The sequence below is a fragment of the Centroberyx affinis genome, unplaced genomic scaffold, assembly GCF_046629955.1.
Source record: "Centroberyx affinis isolate AG114_WGS23_722 - 3 ecotype Tasmania unplaced genomic scaffold, CSIRO-AGI_Caff_v1 ptg001787l_1, whole genome shotgun sequence".
Lineage (NCBI taxonomy): Eukaryota > Metazoa > Chordata > Actinopteri > Beryciformes > Berycidae > Centroberyx > Centroberyx affinis.
In genome coordinates this window covers 496,277-514,030 of record NW_027280178.1, presented here as the reverse complement: position 1 = coordinate 514,030, position 17,754 = coordinate 496,277, and the positions used below count along the sequence as shown (strand labels likewise).

Sequence of the window (17,754 nt, the reverse complement as noted above, 5' to 3'; positions counted from 1 at the left end):
GAGAGAAATACACAGGCGAAAAGATCAAGACAGGCAGGGTGTGAGTGGTTGTTGCACACATCCGGTGTTTTCTATTGGGATTCAGATGGATCGATTGGTGCTGGTCATGCATTCCGCCACCGCATCTGAGTTTAACAGCTGTGACTCTATTTCCCCAGAGTGCGTATGTGTGTATTTGCGAGTATGTGTGTGTGTGTGTGTGTGTGTGTGTGTGTGTGTGTGTGTACATTTAGAAATCCATTCCATAGACTCGCATTCCCTGCATTTCTCTGCCTGGGAAAATACCCCCCTTTTCCTTTGTGATGTCTCTATTCAACCCTTTTTCCATAAAGGCTTGGTGTGTGTGTGTGTGTGTGTGTGGATGGGTGTGTTTAGGGTAGGGTGGTTTTCTTCAGCACAGGTTCTGTAATCAAAAGGTGTGCCATCAAAATAACCAATATAAGCATCCATCAGTAGCTGTGAGTGTCTCTTCATTGCACAAAGGCCGGCTAAAAGAAACTGGGAAGCGAGAGAAAAAGCATCCTAACGATACGGACATAAGATTACCAGTGCAGTGATCTTAATTTCATGACATCTGGCCATACTTTTTCCTCTTCTTCCACTGAAATTTCTGCCCTTTATTTCCCTCCCATTTGCAGTGTCACATTCATCCTTCCTTGTTTCTGTTTTATTCTGCCTTCTGGGTGCCTTGGGGAATCAGCAGCCTAATGCACATACCATGTACTTGCAAAGTTGTGCGCTCAAACCCATCTCACAGCATTTGTTGCATGCAAGCCCCTCTCTCTCATCTTCTCTGTCACTCTTTTTTGCATCCTGTCACTAAAGAAGAAATGCCTTACAAAGAGGATTTTTTTTTTTTTAAATATAATGCCTACTAAAGCACAACTTTGTGGCTCATCTGTCAATGCTTAAATTTCACACCATGCATAACAGATATGCATGTAAAGTTCACATTGTAATGTGAATTGGCTCCAGAGTTCTTAATTTTCTTTCACTACACACATGCAATCCCAGCAGCCAATACAAATGGTTAGCATTGCAAATTACATAGACAGCAGCATGTGTAATGTTAAAGCTGTATGCTGAAATTTAAAAATTAATGGTTCAAATTCATCCAAATCCAGTTGCTCCGAAGGCAAAACTGTTCAAAACCCTGATTTGTTCAAGGTCCATTTCATATTTACCCAAGACAGCAAGAAAATATGAGGATTTGTGTTGAAATAGACTATTCAGTTTTACAGTTGCAGGTTTTTTTTTTTCAAAAAGCTTCTTTTTTTGTTACTGACAGTATCCAGCCAATATTGCTATCGTCTCTCCATGAAGATAAAAGGTAATTTATTTGTTTTCCTACCTGGAACGACCTCGAAAAGAAATTTTCCCCCTTCATCCCCACTGGTTGGATGCTCTGTAACTCTATTTCCAGGTAACAAAATGGATCCCTGTGGAAAAAACAAGAGGAGGCAGAAAGAGTTTATCAGAGGCAACACTGATACCACACACACAGTAGTTCAATGAAATCATTCAGGACTCATTACTGACTCATATTAGTTGTGTTTACATGGAGACTTTTATACCACTAATAATCAGAATAGTAGCCCAATCAGAATAAAAATGCCTCATGTAACCGCAATCAGAATAAACAGGCCCATTCAGTCAGTGAAATTTAATAGTTTCCGGGAGAATCTGAATCATGGCAGGTGGAAAAGAAAACTGGGCCACATTCGGAATGGGATATTACTCACACTATACAAACTACATGCAAGATGTAACTCTACAGCACATGTAGTATGTTTAGTATGATAGAATCCCATTCTGAACACGACCCCGGTCTGTTGCTGACACAACATTTTTGTCGTTTTTGATAAGTAGGAGCTGCGGTAAAGCTCATCTCGCACTCCCCTATAACTTAATAATATGCTCTGATAAAACTGTTGCTTCATCAGAAAGAACAGCAGTAAAGCAATAATGATCCATATTTTAAAAACGTATAAGCCCATGCTAGAGTGCTGGATTTGATATTTTGTGCATGTCAGGAACTTTTATTCTGTTTACATACGATGGAGCATGTAAACACACACCCTATACGATCATTTTATTCAGCGGTCATGTAAACACTTGACCGATTTCTTCCAGAATGAAAAAATATGGCTCCTGTAACCACTGGCTCACTACTCACTTCTAGTACCATTGTGATTACTTTGTGCAGACTTATCCATCAGCACTCTTGGACTCAGCAACTCCAACCCCAAGCGATTATTGTGAGAGAAACATGCTTATGTCACTGTTTGTTAGGGGATTCTGCACGGTCATGTGTATCAGCAACTCTCCCATCCAATGAGATGTAGTGTATTGGTCCCCTGGGGTGGGTCTGGATGACAGAGCTCAGCCGTTATTAAATGTGTCAAAGTGGCAGCATTATTGGAGGAACACCATCTCTCTGCCTCCCTGGACCCACTCGGCCCTGTCCACAACGATAGATCAGCGGTGTGACACTAAAGGCCAGCTCCCTCCTGCTTTAAATAGCACGAGCATCAGCATCTTTCCTCAGAGTCCGCCCCACAATAATAACCTTGCTGCTATTAATAGGGCTATGAGGGAGATGTCTGGTGCAGTGTATCTACCTGAGCTGATCCACGTATCTATAGCCGAGTCTTCACTGAGCGCCAGTGTGGTATCACGTCCATGAGCAGGCATACTGAGACACTCTATTAATAGACTGGGCCAGAGATTATATTACCAACGATAATGCATGATGTGTAAATATTAACGTCTAATGCGGCTGGGCACAGATGGGTTAGAGAGACTATATCGGTCACAGCTTGTGTGTGTGTGCAAGTGTATGTGTGCAAGTGTGTGTGTGTGTGTGCAAGTGTATGTGTGCAAGTGTGTGTGAGCGAGAGCGAGAGAGACATGGAGAGTGTCATTACAACTGCTAAACAAGATGAGAGACTGCTTGCATATTGGAAATTGGCTTCACCACACTCGGCATTTTGGCAAACTTTCCTCAGTCACCCTCTGTACTGGGTATTTACTTGGTAAATACATGGTGAGAACAGTAAATTACCAAGAATCTGCAGCTGTTACTCAGGAGGTAAACGCTTAAAAATAGCTGAATGACTTCAAAACACTTTTGGTATTACTCATCAGTTCCAGTCACTATATTGAAGTTGTCTCATGTTTAAGAAGGTAAAAGAGTTTAATGGCATCATGCTTTCTTAGAAACACCTTCTCTATTAACCCATTATTTCAAGGAACAATCTTGTAGGTGCTGAACATTTATATTAACAAAGTTGAATTGTGTAAGAATTAAGGCAATGCTTTTAAGGTATGCTTTTAATGAGTCCTTAAGTAAAAAAATTCCTTTTTTAATTTACTATAGATTCATCCTAAAATCTATTATTTATTTTCAGTTAAGTTCTTTGTATTACTAAAAAAAAAAAATTATTTGGAAACATTAGTCCTGTGTTTTTTTTTTTTTTGTTTTGTATTCTGGCTGTCTTGACACTGGTAAGATCTAAGCCCTTTTCCCATATGAAAAGCTACTGTTATATACTGTATTTAAAAGGGCAATTAATATTATTATGACTTATCAACTTCTATCGGCAACCAAGGAACAATATCAACAGGTCTCTGGTACAGGTTATGGTGCCTGTTATTGACAAAAAAAATATATATATATATATATCATGTCACATTTTCACAATAGAGACGATTAAGCTAGCTAATTAGAGCAAAGTTCCAACAAAAATGTCTAGTGAAGAGGTAATATATCATGATGCAAAATAGGCCTACTGTAATAATATAGTATTGCTTTGTCATTTGCTTTTTTAGCTCAAGAACAGCATGTGCTGTGATGCCGGTCACTTGCTCATAGCGCTGTCAACCATCTTTGAGCAGTTGAAAATGCAAGGATGAGGATCTTGTTCCAAAACAGAGAGTACAGGCAGGAAAGAGGTTTTGAAAGCCAAAAGTACCATCACCTGGGGAAGTAAGTAAGTAAAAATCTTAGTTAATGTACCTTTAAGGGTGAGTTCTGTTCTTGGTTGTTTGTAAGACCACAGAATTAAACATTGCTTCCTTTTACAGCTCAGTTTCCATTTGCTGTTTTACTTTTTACTTTTTATGATTTGTTTTGCTTGGTAACCCAGCAGAAAATAAATGATACAAGTTTATCTTTATTGCGTCGAAAGGCAATAACCAATTTTCTGTGGAAGAACATGGTAATAATATGGGATTAAATGTTGTTTCCTTTTACAGGTCAGTTTCACCATGCTTACTCTGTACACTAATGTTTATTACAGAACATTTATCATTATCACATTGGCAAAGGTTGACGTAAGAACCTAGTCAGACCAAGCGTTGTTTCCTTTCACAGTCCAGTTTCAGTTTTCTTACTGAGTAAACTGGAATGCTTTACTTAGTACCTTCACAGAAACCTACAGCACAAGTTGTCTGCATGGAAAAGGAAATAACCAAATGGAATGTTTTACTCAGTAATTTTGCAGAACATACATGGTATATGTTGGCCTTAATATATAGAGTTAAATGTGAATCTGGTAATTCCATGGACACAATTAATGCCTTCTCTTACAGTCCAGTTTCACCTTAGTCTCTGAAAAAAAATTAGAAGGTATTTCTTAGCACTACTCAGTGTAGTGCTAAGAAATACCTTCTAATTTTTTTTTTTTGCATACATGGCAGCCATTCAGCATGAAACTAGAGGAAAAGTGTGTGGTCTCAGAGTTTGTATGAGGTCATTATTGATACAATTACCATAAATAACATAAAAACAATTTTGGTGATATCATGAAAAGTTTACTTCACAAGTGGGTACAGCCATGAACAATTACTATGTAAGAAAACCTAGGAAATACACAATTAAACTTGGGCTATTGCTAATAGAATATGGGCTATTGCAGAGAAGCATAACCTAATTCCCTGGGAATGATGCTGTCAAACTCAAGCTTTTGCCATCTTGTGACAACTTGTTACCATCTTAGGACAACTACAATGTAGTAACTTGAATTGATGAGTAATTACTTGGTAATTTAATTCTTGCCATGTTTTTACCTGGTAAATACCTGTTACTAAACATTACTTAACAAAACCAACTTTAAACCGACCCTTTCTGCATTGACACTTAGCAACACTTGGAAGCTTAGCAAGTGGTATTTCACTTCATTAACAACTTGGACCTCGGTGCCACTATGCAGCATCTGCCAGTCATTAGAATGACCTCTATCTAGGTTAATGCTAATGTAGACAAGATGTGCATCTGTGACAACATCAGTGTTAAGGACCCACAAACATTAACGGGATCTGAGGGGAGTCAGTTTCCTTCCTGCTGAGAGAGAGGCCTTTAATGAGCCATGACTGTGACAACCAGGAAGTGGAAACCCTACCTGAGGCCCCAGATGAAGTGCTTTAAGAGGGGTTATAAAGATGGCACAGACATGCTCCAAAATGGAGGAGTGAGGGAGGGTAAGAGCTCGTTTGATGTGGTTGTCAGCAAGAGAATCTGCTTAGCTTCAAGAGCTCGGGAATAAAAGCAGCAACATTAAGGGCCAATTTTCAGATGACACAGTTGTTTCATTTACATGCATCCTGTGGCTTCCAGGGAAACAGGAGATGACATACAGTATATGAAAAGTATACAGCAATTCACATATATTTACTTCTTTTCTTTTTTTCTTACTGACTCTGCGTGTGTGTGTGTGTATGTGTCCGATTACGTGTGCTACTTTGTTCTTGCTGTCAAAAGCACAAGTTCCTCCATACTGTAAAACCACAACACCACTGATGTTCCTCTCCTCCGCCTCTTAGCCACAGCCACACTTTCCATAATGACATCGCCCATGGTGGCCTGTTGTTTGCTGCAGACAAACCCAGCCACAGACAGAGCAATATTTACCCAGCCCACATTGGCCCGGCCTGGCCCAGCCCAGCGGAGTGAAAAAAGTAATCCTGGGGTGTTTTCTCTATTTTTATATCGCCGTTAACTTGGGTGATGTCATTTTTGGAAACAGTATAATGACAAAAACCTAATTGTCTTTTCTTTCCAATAAAATAGATTGACACATACACAAAAGGCACACAGAAAACTATGTGAGAAAAGCCACTGAAGGAGCCCAGCCTTGTTGTGTGGGGGCTGAGGCTGAGGCTGAGGCTTTCAGGAGGGTCAGATCTCAGTGTGACGGCGCGCCTCACTGCCCCCTGCAGCCTTGGCTGTCTAAATGTACTCATTAACCCTCAGATCAGACAGACTCTCTCAGTAAAGCAATGGGAAGTGACTGTGGGACTAGCTTGTGGATAAAAATATCGCATTATATGTCATCTACTGCATGCATGTCGTTCTAGTGGCTGGGTTTACCACAGAGTCATGGTGTGTCCCCTCTACATGAGAGATGGATGGGGTTTCAGAATAGAAAGGCATCATTATGTCACTGGCATTTCCCTCCAAGATGGTCTCTCTAGCATGAAAGAAATACATGTTCTCAAGGCCAGTGAAAAAACATGAAAGCCTAAAGTTCAAGTTAAGAGATAGCCTGAGTTTGTCAAACAATGATCCTGAATGGATAAATGAGAAAAGGAGAAAATTAGAAAAATGTGGCAAGGCAATGAAATGCAGAGCAATCTAGTGTGGAGGAGTAATGGATTTCAGATTGCAAACAGATAAATTTGAATGGCCCCTGCTCATACTGGGGTCAATTAACCACAAGTCATTGGTGTAACAGAGGCCATTTAAGAGGTCATTAACCTTGGCTGGTTGATCAGCCGTCCTTTGGTCCAATAATTACTGTTCTCCTGCTTCAGTGGCCTCTCTGTCACTCAGACACAGGACGTCAAACTCAGCGGGAGACCTGGAGGTGTCAAGTAAACGTTTTGCCTCTGTGGACTGCATTAATATGTGTATGTGTGTGTATATCTATGTGTTTGTCTTTACCCAGTCTCCTTGTCTACGTCTCCCTTTGCCTGTATGAGGTGTTACCTGTAAGAGTTTGTTAAAGTGGCAAGGAGGTTGTTCTGCTCTGATCTCTCCAGTGAGCGTCATGTCCACCACTCCAATAAGTGTCATCATCCATCCTCAAGTTACATATCTAAAGCAGTACTGCTTTTTTTCTTTCACCAATAATAGTACAGAACAGTATTAGAACCTCTTGAAGCTAACCTTTTAAAAAGCAATTTCCAGATGTAATACAAACTGAGGTTTCTTAACTCATGAAATGTAAGGAATTATATAGTGTTATATTATATAACTGTTAGAATTTTAATGCCGTGTGAAAACTACACAAAGAGGGATGTTGCATTGGTTTCGTCAGTCCAACAGGAAAGGCCAAAGCAATTTACCCAGCAGTCTTATAAAAGTATGGGGACAGAGATTGCGGGGACACAGTCATCTTGGCATGTGGAAAAAATGTAACACCTTAAGAGCTGTATAAAGAGCCAGAATGCAATGGTCCAAGAATGTTATTAACTTCTAGTTTCCATTACCTATATCTGGCCTAATTAATTTGATTTGCTTCCCAAGTCCTCCACCTCTGGGTTTTACACGTTTTCACCTCCTGAGTAACATCTACTCTATGTCATATTTTGTCAGGCCTTAGCCCAAAATAATTAATAATTTCCAACCTGTATATGACTGTATGAATAACTCCAACAGTTCTATTCTTTGATAATTGTATGGACAAGTTAGCTGTGCAAATACACCAACTCCAACACTGTACATTCTCAAGATGTACTGAGTAACTCATTAGTGTCGAGTTTCTCCTCTGCAGTGCAGAGCAGAGTCTCTCTGGAGAACACAGTTAGCTTTGATCCCTATGTGGGAAAAACACAAATGACCCAACTGATCAAACTCTCTGTCTCCATGGTCGTGTCATTAGGTGCTTTTTATAACCTTCTCAAAGGTAAAGTGTCCCCCCATGCCTTATTGGGCTCCCTAGGTGCAAAGTCCTCTCGGAGCTATAGCCTGCATAAGATGATTAGACACAAAGCACTGTGACACTGTAAGGGCTTCTTTCTACAGCTTGCTGGTCATACTGCACACTGAAGGTAGTTAGTTTCAAGGTTTCTCTCACTTTCTGAACTTTTGGCTTCTTCTGTGCAGTCAGACAAACATGATGAGAGTCTTTTGAGAATAGAATTATGGATGGCAACATGGAGGCTTGAACATGCAGATCATATGTGTATATATTTGGAACAAACCTGTGTGAGCTCTCTATAAATAAAGTTGACTTGACTTGACTTGACACGTTAAATCTGATATCATAGACAATTATGTACTTACACTAAAATCGAAGTATGAGTTTGACACGTTACCTGTGAAATTAGCTTATGGCTAGTTCAGCTGAAAATCACAGCTATATTCTTGCCTTCAAAACCAGAGCATAGCTGCACATTGTTCTGGCTTGCAAAGTATACAAATTACCAATCACTAACAAAACAGGGAGAAGCCAAATTCCTGCTCATCAACTAGCCTATTGTTGTTCTGTAGTTAGGCGGGGTCCCTTATGAGTGATCAACAACCAATATTCGGGAAGATAATACTAAAAATAACAAATATAAAATAATAGTATGGCATCTTCCTGGATACCTTAATGATATAATTTAAAAAACTCACTGCCTTGTTACATTAAACCAGGGAGAGAGGAATAGATGAGTAAAATCACCTAATCTCCCAACAGACTGCTTAGACTCTTATATGGTAGTCCTGGGGAAATTAAATGCTAATTGGGTACTAAGAGAAGATATAGCCTAGACATTTGACTAAGGATAGATCCTGTGATGATATTTAGTTCTGCTATACCAAAGGTAATGAATGAATGGTTAAGCAAGGTTGGTTGGTTGGATGGCTGGATTACAGTAATGAAAACACATGATGCTCTCCTTTAACATAATGATGACCTGGTCTCAACTTTAACATCTGTAGTAGTGCAAGAAGTCAGATTTTTATTACCCCATAGAAACAAAATGACCATAATATATCTGGAGTGGTTGATAGGGTTGTTGATCGGTACCAGTGACTCAATGATTACTTCACAGGTGCTGAGATTTCTGGCTTTCAAAACTCTTTCCAGACCGTACTCTGTTCTGAACAAAAACTCCTCCAACAAAATCCTACAAATCTGCTGTAGCCATTTGGTATTTTGTTTGTGGTACTCAGTACAGACATGTAACACCAATGTCCATAATAGCTTTAAATTGTATGAATTATTAAATAATATAATTATTATTGTTTATCCAAGATCAGATGTTTATTGGAATTTAAAAGTCAATTTATTTGATTTACTCATCAGCTAGACTGAATTTCTGGAGTCACTGAAATACTGATTCTTCATGAGTTGTTGTAATATGAACCATGATAAATATGAGATATAGAGAGGGAAATTAAATAAAGGTAGAAAATAAGCGTAACAAATGAAGAGAAAGGGATGTGAGTCATGAGAAAGAGAATAATAGACTATAATAGAATATAAGAGTGAGAGTTACAGCCAGGTTATGATGCAATAGACTTTTATCTGTCTCTAATCCTAATTACACTTCATTTCCTTCTCTTCTTTAACGGCATTCATCCTCTCCTACTTTCCTTTCACCCCTTCCAGTCCCAGTCATTATTGGAAGGAGTTGGTGATGTGGAACCTGAGCAGGAGGAGGGTGAGGGAGTGTTGTTATTATCACAAACTATGTAGATAATGTCCTTGGAGAAGAAGAATACATTATTGAGGCTATTCAGTTCAGATTAGTAATCATATCTAACAGACTGACACAGCAGAGAGCATTGTCTCATACAGGCTCAGTCAAAGGAGAATAAAATGAATGGTGCATAAAAGCGACTTCTAGAGAATGCAGGCAGCACACTGATGAATACATTAATTGTCCATGAATATATAACCTCTTTAGCCTGCATGCTGCATCACTCAGAGCCACCAGTACACAACAGTATTCGTCATACTCAGTTCAGTAGTTAGTACAACAGCACTGCTCTATCCTAGTGGCCAGTCAGAGTGAAAGAAAACACGATCTGGTCAATTATAGTTCAATAGAGAGATAATCTATCTGCAATAGAGATATCAGACAACTTTGTCACATTGTATATAGCTTTGTCAATAAGTTCAAGTCTGGATGAAAATAGGAGCTTTTCAGTTCCACATAATATCAAACTATCGTACAGTACTTCTCATCATCACTGGACAGTTCTTTTGTAGTGATACAGTTATGCCACATCAGACTAAATCTATAACACCTGGCAGTGTAATGCAGGACAGACAGGTCAGGTGCCCTAGTTACCCCAGAAACACCTTTGGACTTAGTTGATGGATAACTGTGTGCTGTGGGACTCAGACAATGTGTATGTGTCTATATTTCCATTCTCCTCTCAAGTGTTGTTGTCATTTCGGGGCTTTTGGATTATATCCGGATCCATATTTTTTTTTTCACCTATGGCAAAAAATGTATGGGATTTTTGGATCCCGTTTGCCAATCATTTTGTTCTTAAAATGGGTGAAATAATGTAAGTAGAACTGACATACAAAGTTATAACATATTACAGTTACTGAATTTTTTTAAACAATTTTGTATGACAGCCATGGGGTGGATGTTGCGTTATCCTCCTTACAGTCTTTGTTATCCTCACTTCACAAAGCCATGACATGCTGAGCTGCTGCCAAGCAAAGTATGGCTAGGGATTTTTCACTGTTTTCATTGCAGCTTCAAAAAGCCCACCACCTCAGAAAATAAAGAAAGGCATAATAGAGGAATATTTGAAAGCAAAAATAATCGAGATTAGAGTTGTACATAGTTAAATCCCTTATTTGGGCCAAAGAATTATGTCACTTTTGAGAGGATTATATGTTGGTGCCTGTTTGTGTTTACAGTAAGTGTGTGTGAGAGTCTGTCTGTGTGTGTGTGTGTGTGCGTGCGCTTTTTGCCCTTGTGCATGTACAGTATGTGCTCCAGCTTGACGTACTCTTGGTGGGTACTCAAGCCCTCGCCCTCTGGCTGCCTAATAAGCTCTCTGAACCTGATGTCTGGAATTACCTTGCCAAGACGTGATATAGGGTTTATACCAATCCTCAAGCATGGCTCTGATTTATTTGTCAATCACTTCATAGCAAACTCCAAAAAAAAAAAAAAAACATGACTCTAATAAAACACCACACACAAAAATTTATGGATAAGACATCTGGGATGCAGGATGCAAGCTTTCACCACTGAAACTCAAGAACTGAAGTTTCAAACAGAGATCTGGTGATGTAGTCATGTATGTTTTAAGCAACCAGTACTGCCCAAAACATGAGCATACCTTACAACATATGCCTTAGGTTAATACACAGCTTACTACACTGGAATAAGGCCATTGGAAAGTAAAGTATTACCCATTCAGTCAGAGAAGGTCACTGGCCCTGGCATACCAGCTTGGACCCCTGCTGCGCATAAAGCCAGTGTGTGAATCAGCACTGCACACGCTCCTGTACAGACCTCCAGCTCATTGTATCCTCTCACAGGTAGTGGAGACAGTGGCAGCGCTCAGAAAAACACAGAACTCTGTCTGTTGCAAGTCCAGTGAGAGTTGACTGGCAGAACATTTCCACCAATCAATGCAGGGCTTATTAGAGACAGTCCCCTTGAAGGTGTCCGAGGAATCATTTCTTAGTCTGTTTAATCAGTCTGTTAATAGGAATATTGACAGCCAGATCTATATTCATCAATGATTCATGTTTTCCTGCTCTGATGTATAAAGCCTACTTAAGAAAGCACATTTGTGCCAAAAACCATCATGTTAACATCAAGAATAAGAGAGGCTGCAGAAATGGGCATTTGGTAAGTAAGACTGTCAAAGTATGTCAAAGACAATTTCAATTTAAGTCTTTTAAAAATTAATGGGCAAGCCCATTTTGAACTTTAAACAATTAATGTAGCGGTAAAGGTCACACCAATGGTTCTGCTGTTAACATGTTTCAACAAAACAGCAGCAAAACACCATAAATTGCAGTATGAATAATTAAAGAACTGCAATGGCATTTTTTTTTGGTCCTGTTAAATGCCAAGGGCAGAGATCAAGCTCCTGCAGAAAAACAAAGGATTTTCAGTGTGTTGTTATTGATTTAATGTAATTCCTAATTAAAGCCAACTACTTTACTTCAGCTCGAGTTCAGACAGTAGCCCTCTCTTCTATGAATATTAACCAACTTGTGAACCTTGTTGTGGCTGGAATAGTGATATCCTAATTACATTTTAATTTGTGTTCCATTTCATAATGTATTATAATAAAATAAATCAGCTCAATGTATTCATTTACAATTCTCTCATTCATTCATAATACCTTGCTTAATTCATAGCCATACTGATAAGATGGTAAATGGTTTGGATTACAATAATCATACCATTTCATCCACTGAATGAGTACAGTCTTTGTTTATGGCTCAGCCAGATGACGTTTGAATATGTGTGTGTGTGTGTGTGTGTGTGTGTGTGCGTATCTAAGTGTGTGTCTTCATAATGGGCTGAGCGAGTAAGGGCAGGCAGACGGCATGTTGATGCCAAGCCCACACGTGCCGCGCCCCGCGCACGCTTCAGTGACCCTTCACCTCCATCCGACTCCCATTCTTGACATTCCACCCATGGCTCAGATAGGCTCGGCCTGACGGCATGGGACATGAACATGATCCGTTACAGTGACGACAACAATACACTGTCACTAAGAACATTATGTACTCATCTTCTTGAGGTGGCTTGTGCATCCCAAAAACATCAGAATTCATATCAGCAACAGTGAAAACAAAACTTCTCCTCATCAGACTATAAAGTGAAATTACCTGTATATTATATTACACTTACATACCTGAAAGTGTATGTTGTGTCTTTGCATGCATTTATGTGTATTATGTATTATGGTTTTCTGTATGTATGTATTTGTATGTGTCTGTATGTGAGTGTGTGTCAGTGTGTATGTGTCCAGTGCATATGTGAAAATGGTTATGCCTGAGCGTATTAAAATCACTCCTCATTATCACCTGTTTGAGTTACTTCTCTGTGTGTTTTTATATGTGAATGTGAATGTCCACATCTAATCAGTCCTGGCTTTGTCCTGTGCCATGTTTCTATAGGCAACAGAGAAGGGCAGATGTTCCTGCTCCTAAAGCGGAGACAGCAATTAGGCTAACGGGGCAGGTAACAAATGGAGTCATCGCATCACATCAGAGAAGTAATTAATAGCCAAACTAAATATGGCACCACATCATCACATTTTGTGGTTCGTGCCTCAGGACAGGGTGTTATAACTGCACTGTGCACATACTGGAAGTGCAGACACATGTATGTATTCTTTTTTTGTCTCTTTCTGTCTCTTTCTGTCTGTCTGTCTTGATCTTTAACATCAGTTCTGCTATAATTTGAAGTCAGTGTTCAGGAACAACTTCAGTCTAGACTCTCTCCAGTTTGCCCTACTTGTGTTCTTTCTCAAGTCAGAAACCCTAGACTAGTTGTCTTGTATTCTGTTGGGTGCTGTGTTCTGTTTGGGTGCTGTTTTTTTGTGCTGTTCTGCACTGTTCTGCTTTGGAGGTCATGGAGATTTAAGGACTTTGAACACGCTGCTCTGTGACTGGCCTAGTTTTATTGAAGTTTTCCATTGTAGACAAAAAAGTAGCAGTTTTACGAATAAGTATCTGAAATTTATGTTGGCTTCATTTCAGAACTAGGCCAAAGGATGGAAAATGGCAACGCATAACACAGTCGAGTGTTCCTCAGGTAGTTGAAATTGTAGGGCCGTTAATGAATAACATTTCTGGGTGGATAAACATAGAGAGCAAAAAAAAAACATGGGAAAGGGTAACAAATTGGTTCCTGTCATTTTCTGTAAATTATTAAGAAAACCTGCTATCCAACACTTGCATCATTCCCTAAGCATATTCTCAGCACAGAGAACTGGAGCAAAACAGAAGCTGGTGCTCCTATTAGAACACAGTCCTCTTTACACACAATGCTTAAGAACAACAGCTGCCCAGGAATAGCAGTGAAGAATAACTCCTCTCCCTGTGTCTGGCCAGCGGCCCACCTTTAGGTCTGGAGCTTTCACCTTGAGAGCCTTCCACTGTAGAGGTGGTCTGGGTTTGGCTGAGCTGAGCTTGCTGGGAAATCAGCCAGACAATGAACCGTGGGTGGATGAGCAGAATTAAGATTGTACTTGAGGACATTTCAAGCCTGCAGTTTTCCCTGGAAAAATAGACTGTTGTTTGTGGAGCTGATTGTGGTCAATTGTGAATTTTCTGTACAGACAAAGAACAGGATCTCTGAAATTAGATTAGTGATGTGCTCACATGCAAAAACTTCAACCTGAAGCTCAGTTACAGTTTCATTAGTCTACAGTAGTTTATGATCACTTCATCACATCATATGATATGATCAATTTATCATTTGTAATGTGTAGTATTAGAAATGCAAAACCATATTTGATAATTCCAAGTATATATTATAATGCAGCAGCAATCTGAACCACAAATTATTCTTACGGTAATACAAAAATGGGTGGTATAATCCACAGCCACTGCATAGATTCCTTTTGCATCAGTTGTCTCATTGGCATGCAGAGAATTACTGCATTTATAAAACATCAAAAACCCAAAGATCAACCCTAGTTAAGAGGAGGCTACAAGGCGAATACTGTCAAATCTACTTTTGAAGTTGATGCTAAGGAGGGGGGAAATTATGTTGAAAAGTTGCCCTGATAAGATAACTTGACCAATCACATTGCTACTGCAATGATCTTCTGAAAGAATACCATCTGATCATGACGTTCAGCTACATTACACTGAGAGGACGCTGATCAAAGCTCAAACTGAGCTGAAGGGAAGTGAAGATACAGAAGTCACTATAACTACTTCATGCCTTAATCAGATTGCAGCAGCACACATCAAATGTAATCACAATTTTTAACTTATGTTACGTACTGTAAGGGCTAATTAGCATTGATATGGTGCTCTCAGTGACAGATGCTGTATACTGTGTGGCTGTGCCTACCACCACAGCTATATGAATCTTGTTTTTTATAACTTCCTCCATATATTTTTAGGAATATCTTCCAATTAAGAAGTTGTCTGTAGCACTGCAAGGTATGACACTTCATTTGTAAAATTCACAAGTTCTCACAAGAGTGAGAACAGTAGACAGTTTATGTTGCAGCTTCTTAGAATATCTGTCTCGCACTAGCCTCCCTCCTCATATCCCACTTCCTCAGCCCCCTTTTAATCAACTCATTGAAACTATACTTGTTCTGACACCTAGATTAGTCAGAACTGTTGCTCTGAAACACTGCTGCTCTCAAGGACTCTGCTCAGCCGTTTATTATTAAAATAGGTCTCGGTAAGCCGATTGTGTGGTATCCAAGGAGATTGACTTGCCCTAATTTAGTATGGTGGATGTTTGGTTTTCTTTGCTGAATTATGTACATATACGCCTTTTTCTATCACTTGTAATCTGCACTCAGTCGTCCTTGGTTCTGTGTTATTGAATTCTAGCTGAACTAATGCCTTGCTTCAATTCCTCCTGTCCTAAAATAGAGGTACACGATTAATCAATGACAACAGAGGCTAATTTGTCTTCATCCCAGTCGTCAATCTAACTCTATCTAAGATGTAGTTTGATAAAAAAAAAAAAGAAACATGTGCAGTGGCTTATCACTGAAGTGACTTGTTGGAATTACTTCAATATTTATCCCTTCTCTTCCGGAGCTCCACATTTCTGGGGTTTTCTGGGGCTTCTTCAATCTGTCTGCACATGCCCAGTGAGACAGGCTGCCTAGTTACAGTAACTTTAGAGACGGCCTTATTATCTGCATTACTCATCGCCTGCTGTTCATTAGACTAGTTGTCTGTGTTGGCTTCAGTGTAAGCAAGCACACAAAAGTTTACTCTGTCAGACGTGTGCAGTCAAACATAGTCAAAACAACCCGGCTAATCTGAATCGGTGTCAGGTCTTGTTATCTTATGTGGCTGCAAGATGCATCTGCTCTTTCGCCCCTAGGCTTTTGTTGTCTCAGTGACATGGTATTATGAATGTTTGAGAGTCTGTTTTGTGATTAAACTTGTGTGATATTTTGGAGAATGCACACACAGACACAGACACAGACACAGACACACAAACACACACACACACACACACACACACACACACACACACACATAAACACACACATAACATTTGCTGATTTGTTAGTACTAGTTTGCATACAGCAATACACAATGATAGAATTGACACAGAAACAGAAGCTTCAAACAGAGACCAATGGTCGTTATACAAATCTATTTCACATTCAAGGCCCTGTGGGTGGAAATGCAAATCTACTGTATATCAACTGTACATTTGTGGAAGTAAGTGGAGAAAGTGGGATAGAGGATTTCCAAGCCAAGGATGTTTGTTAAGTCATGGTTAGAGGATACAACCACTTTACAAATTACCTCTATTCATTCTAGGCTTTTTAACAGAGCTATCCTCTGTTAGAAAAGCTAGTTAGTTTTGCACTGTGAGGTATAAAACAGTTAACTTATCATAACTTAACATATCCCTTTATCCTTTGTTAATTAAGTAGGTATTAATTTTCAAATGTTGGTGTGAGCTAAAGAAATAATGCAATACCTTGTAAAAAGCTTCAACTTTTATTAGTATTAGAACTACAACTAACTTAAACTTGGGACCATTTGGTTTCATGGTGCACAAATGAAGTGGATTATAGCAGACTCAACAGCAAACTGAATTCAGACCATTTAGCTCATTATTCCCAAATAAAAACTCTGGTGTTTTCTCCCAAGTATTTTTGACATCAGTTGTACTAACGGCAATGCCATTGGCAACACTGGTACTTCCTCCAACAGCAAGAGGTGCTCATGGGGGCTTAGTGACAAGTAGCTCTACAGGATATCAGCATCGTGTGGCATAGTTAGCGTTAAGCAAAATACCAAAAAATTCTCCGCCCAAAATTCACTCCCTTGTTTAACCTGTACATTAACAAAAAGATGAAAACCAAAAACATTTCACATATATCTTTATTTTAGTTTAGTTACATAGCCAAGGTAGTTTTAGTTCAGCTTTCGTTTTACCATAAAATGTAGTTGTGTCAGTTTATGACAATGTTTTTTAACAACTAGTTTTTTGTCTTAGTCTTAGTTTATAATCTTGAGCCAAAGCTATAGCTATAATAGATATCTATCCCTTTGTTCTTTGAAGTCATGCTTGGAAACAGTATGTAACCCCAGGGCACAGAGAGTGTCTGGTAAGAAAGGGTGACTTACCAGGGCTTTGGTCTCCTCCTCGTCTTTGTAGTAGTAGAGCTGGTCCCCCCGCAGTACGAACCAGCGAGTGTGCCAAGTCTTGACAAAGCCCCCTTGCTTCCTCAGCCACCCACACCTGATGACGTTCGACCTTCCCTGGCTCGGGCCCTGGGTGTGGGCCTGGCCTCCACTGTGCTGTGGGCTACTGTGGAACACAGACTGGTCTTCCATTGCCAGGTCTGGACAGCAACTCTAATCTGCAAAAGGTTAAAGAGTTTTAATTTAGGTTTGTCCATCTTGCATCCTATTTGCAAGCAACCTGGAAAAAATATGAGTGATATTTAGAGTTACAGAGATAGCACTGATAATAAGTCTGTGTTTCACTGGGGATCAATATAGCAGCCATGTGCTAGTGAAATAAAACATTCAGTCAAAACAGGAAATTTGCCTTGGGTCAAATGTGCCTGTTCAACATTACACCAATGTTATTTTC

General features: G+C 39.5%; 1 protein-coding gene across 2 annotated transcripts in view; it reads right to left on the bottom strand.

The window, feature by feature from the left end:
- The window catches only part of arhgap24 (Rho GTPase activating protein 24), an 84,233-nt gene that overhangs the window by 53,992 nt on the left and 12,487 nt on the right, over positions 1-17,754 (bottom strand). For both annotated transcript variants that reach the window (XM_071529401.1, XM_071529399.1), the window contains exons 2-3: positions 17,283-17,518; positions 1,352-1,439 (exon numbers count right to left, since the gene is read on the bottom strand). In XM_071529401.1, the coding sequence (XP_071385502.1) occupies positions 1,352-1,439; positions 17,283-17,492 (298 nt within the window). In that variant the 5' untranslated portion in view covers positions 17,493-17,518. The remainder of the gene's footprint in view (positions 1-1,351; positions 1,440-17,282; positions 17,519-17,754) is intronic.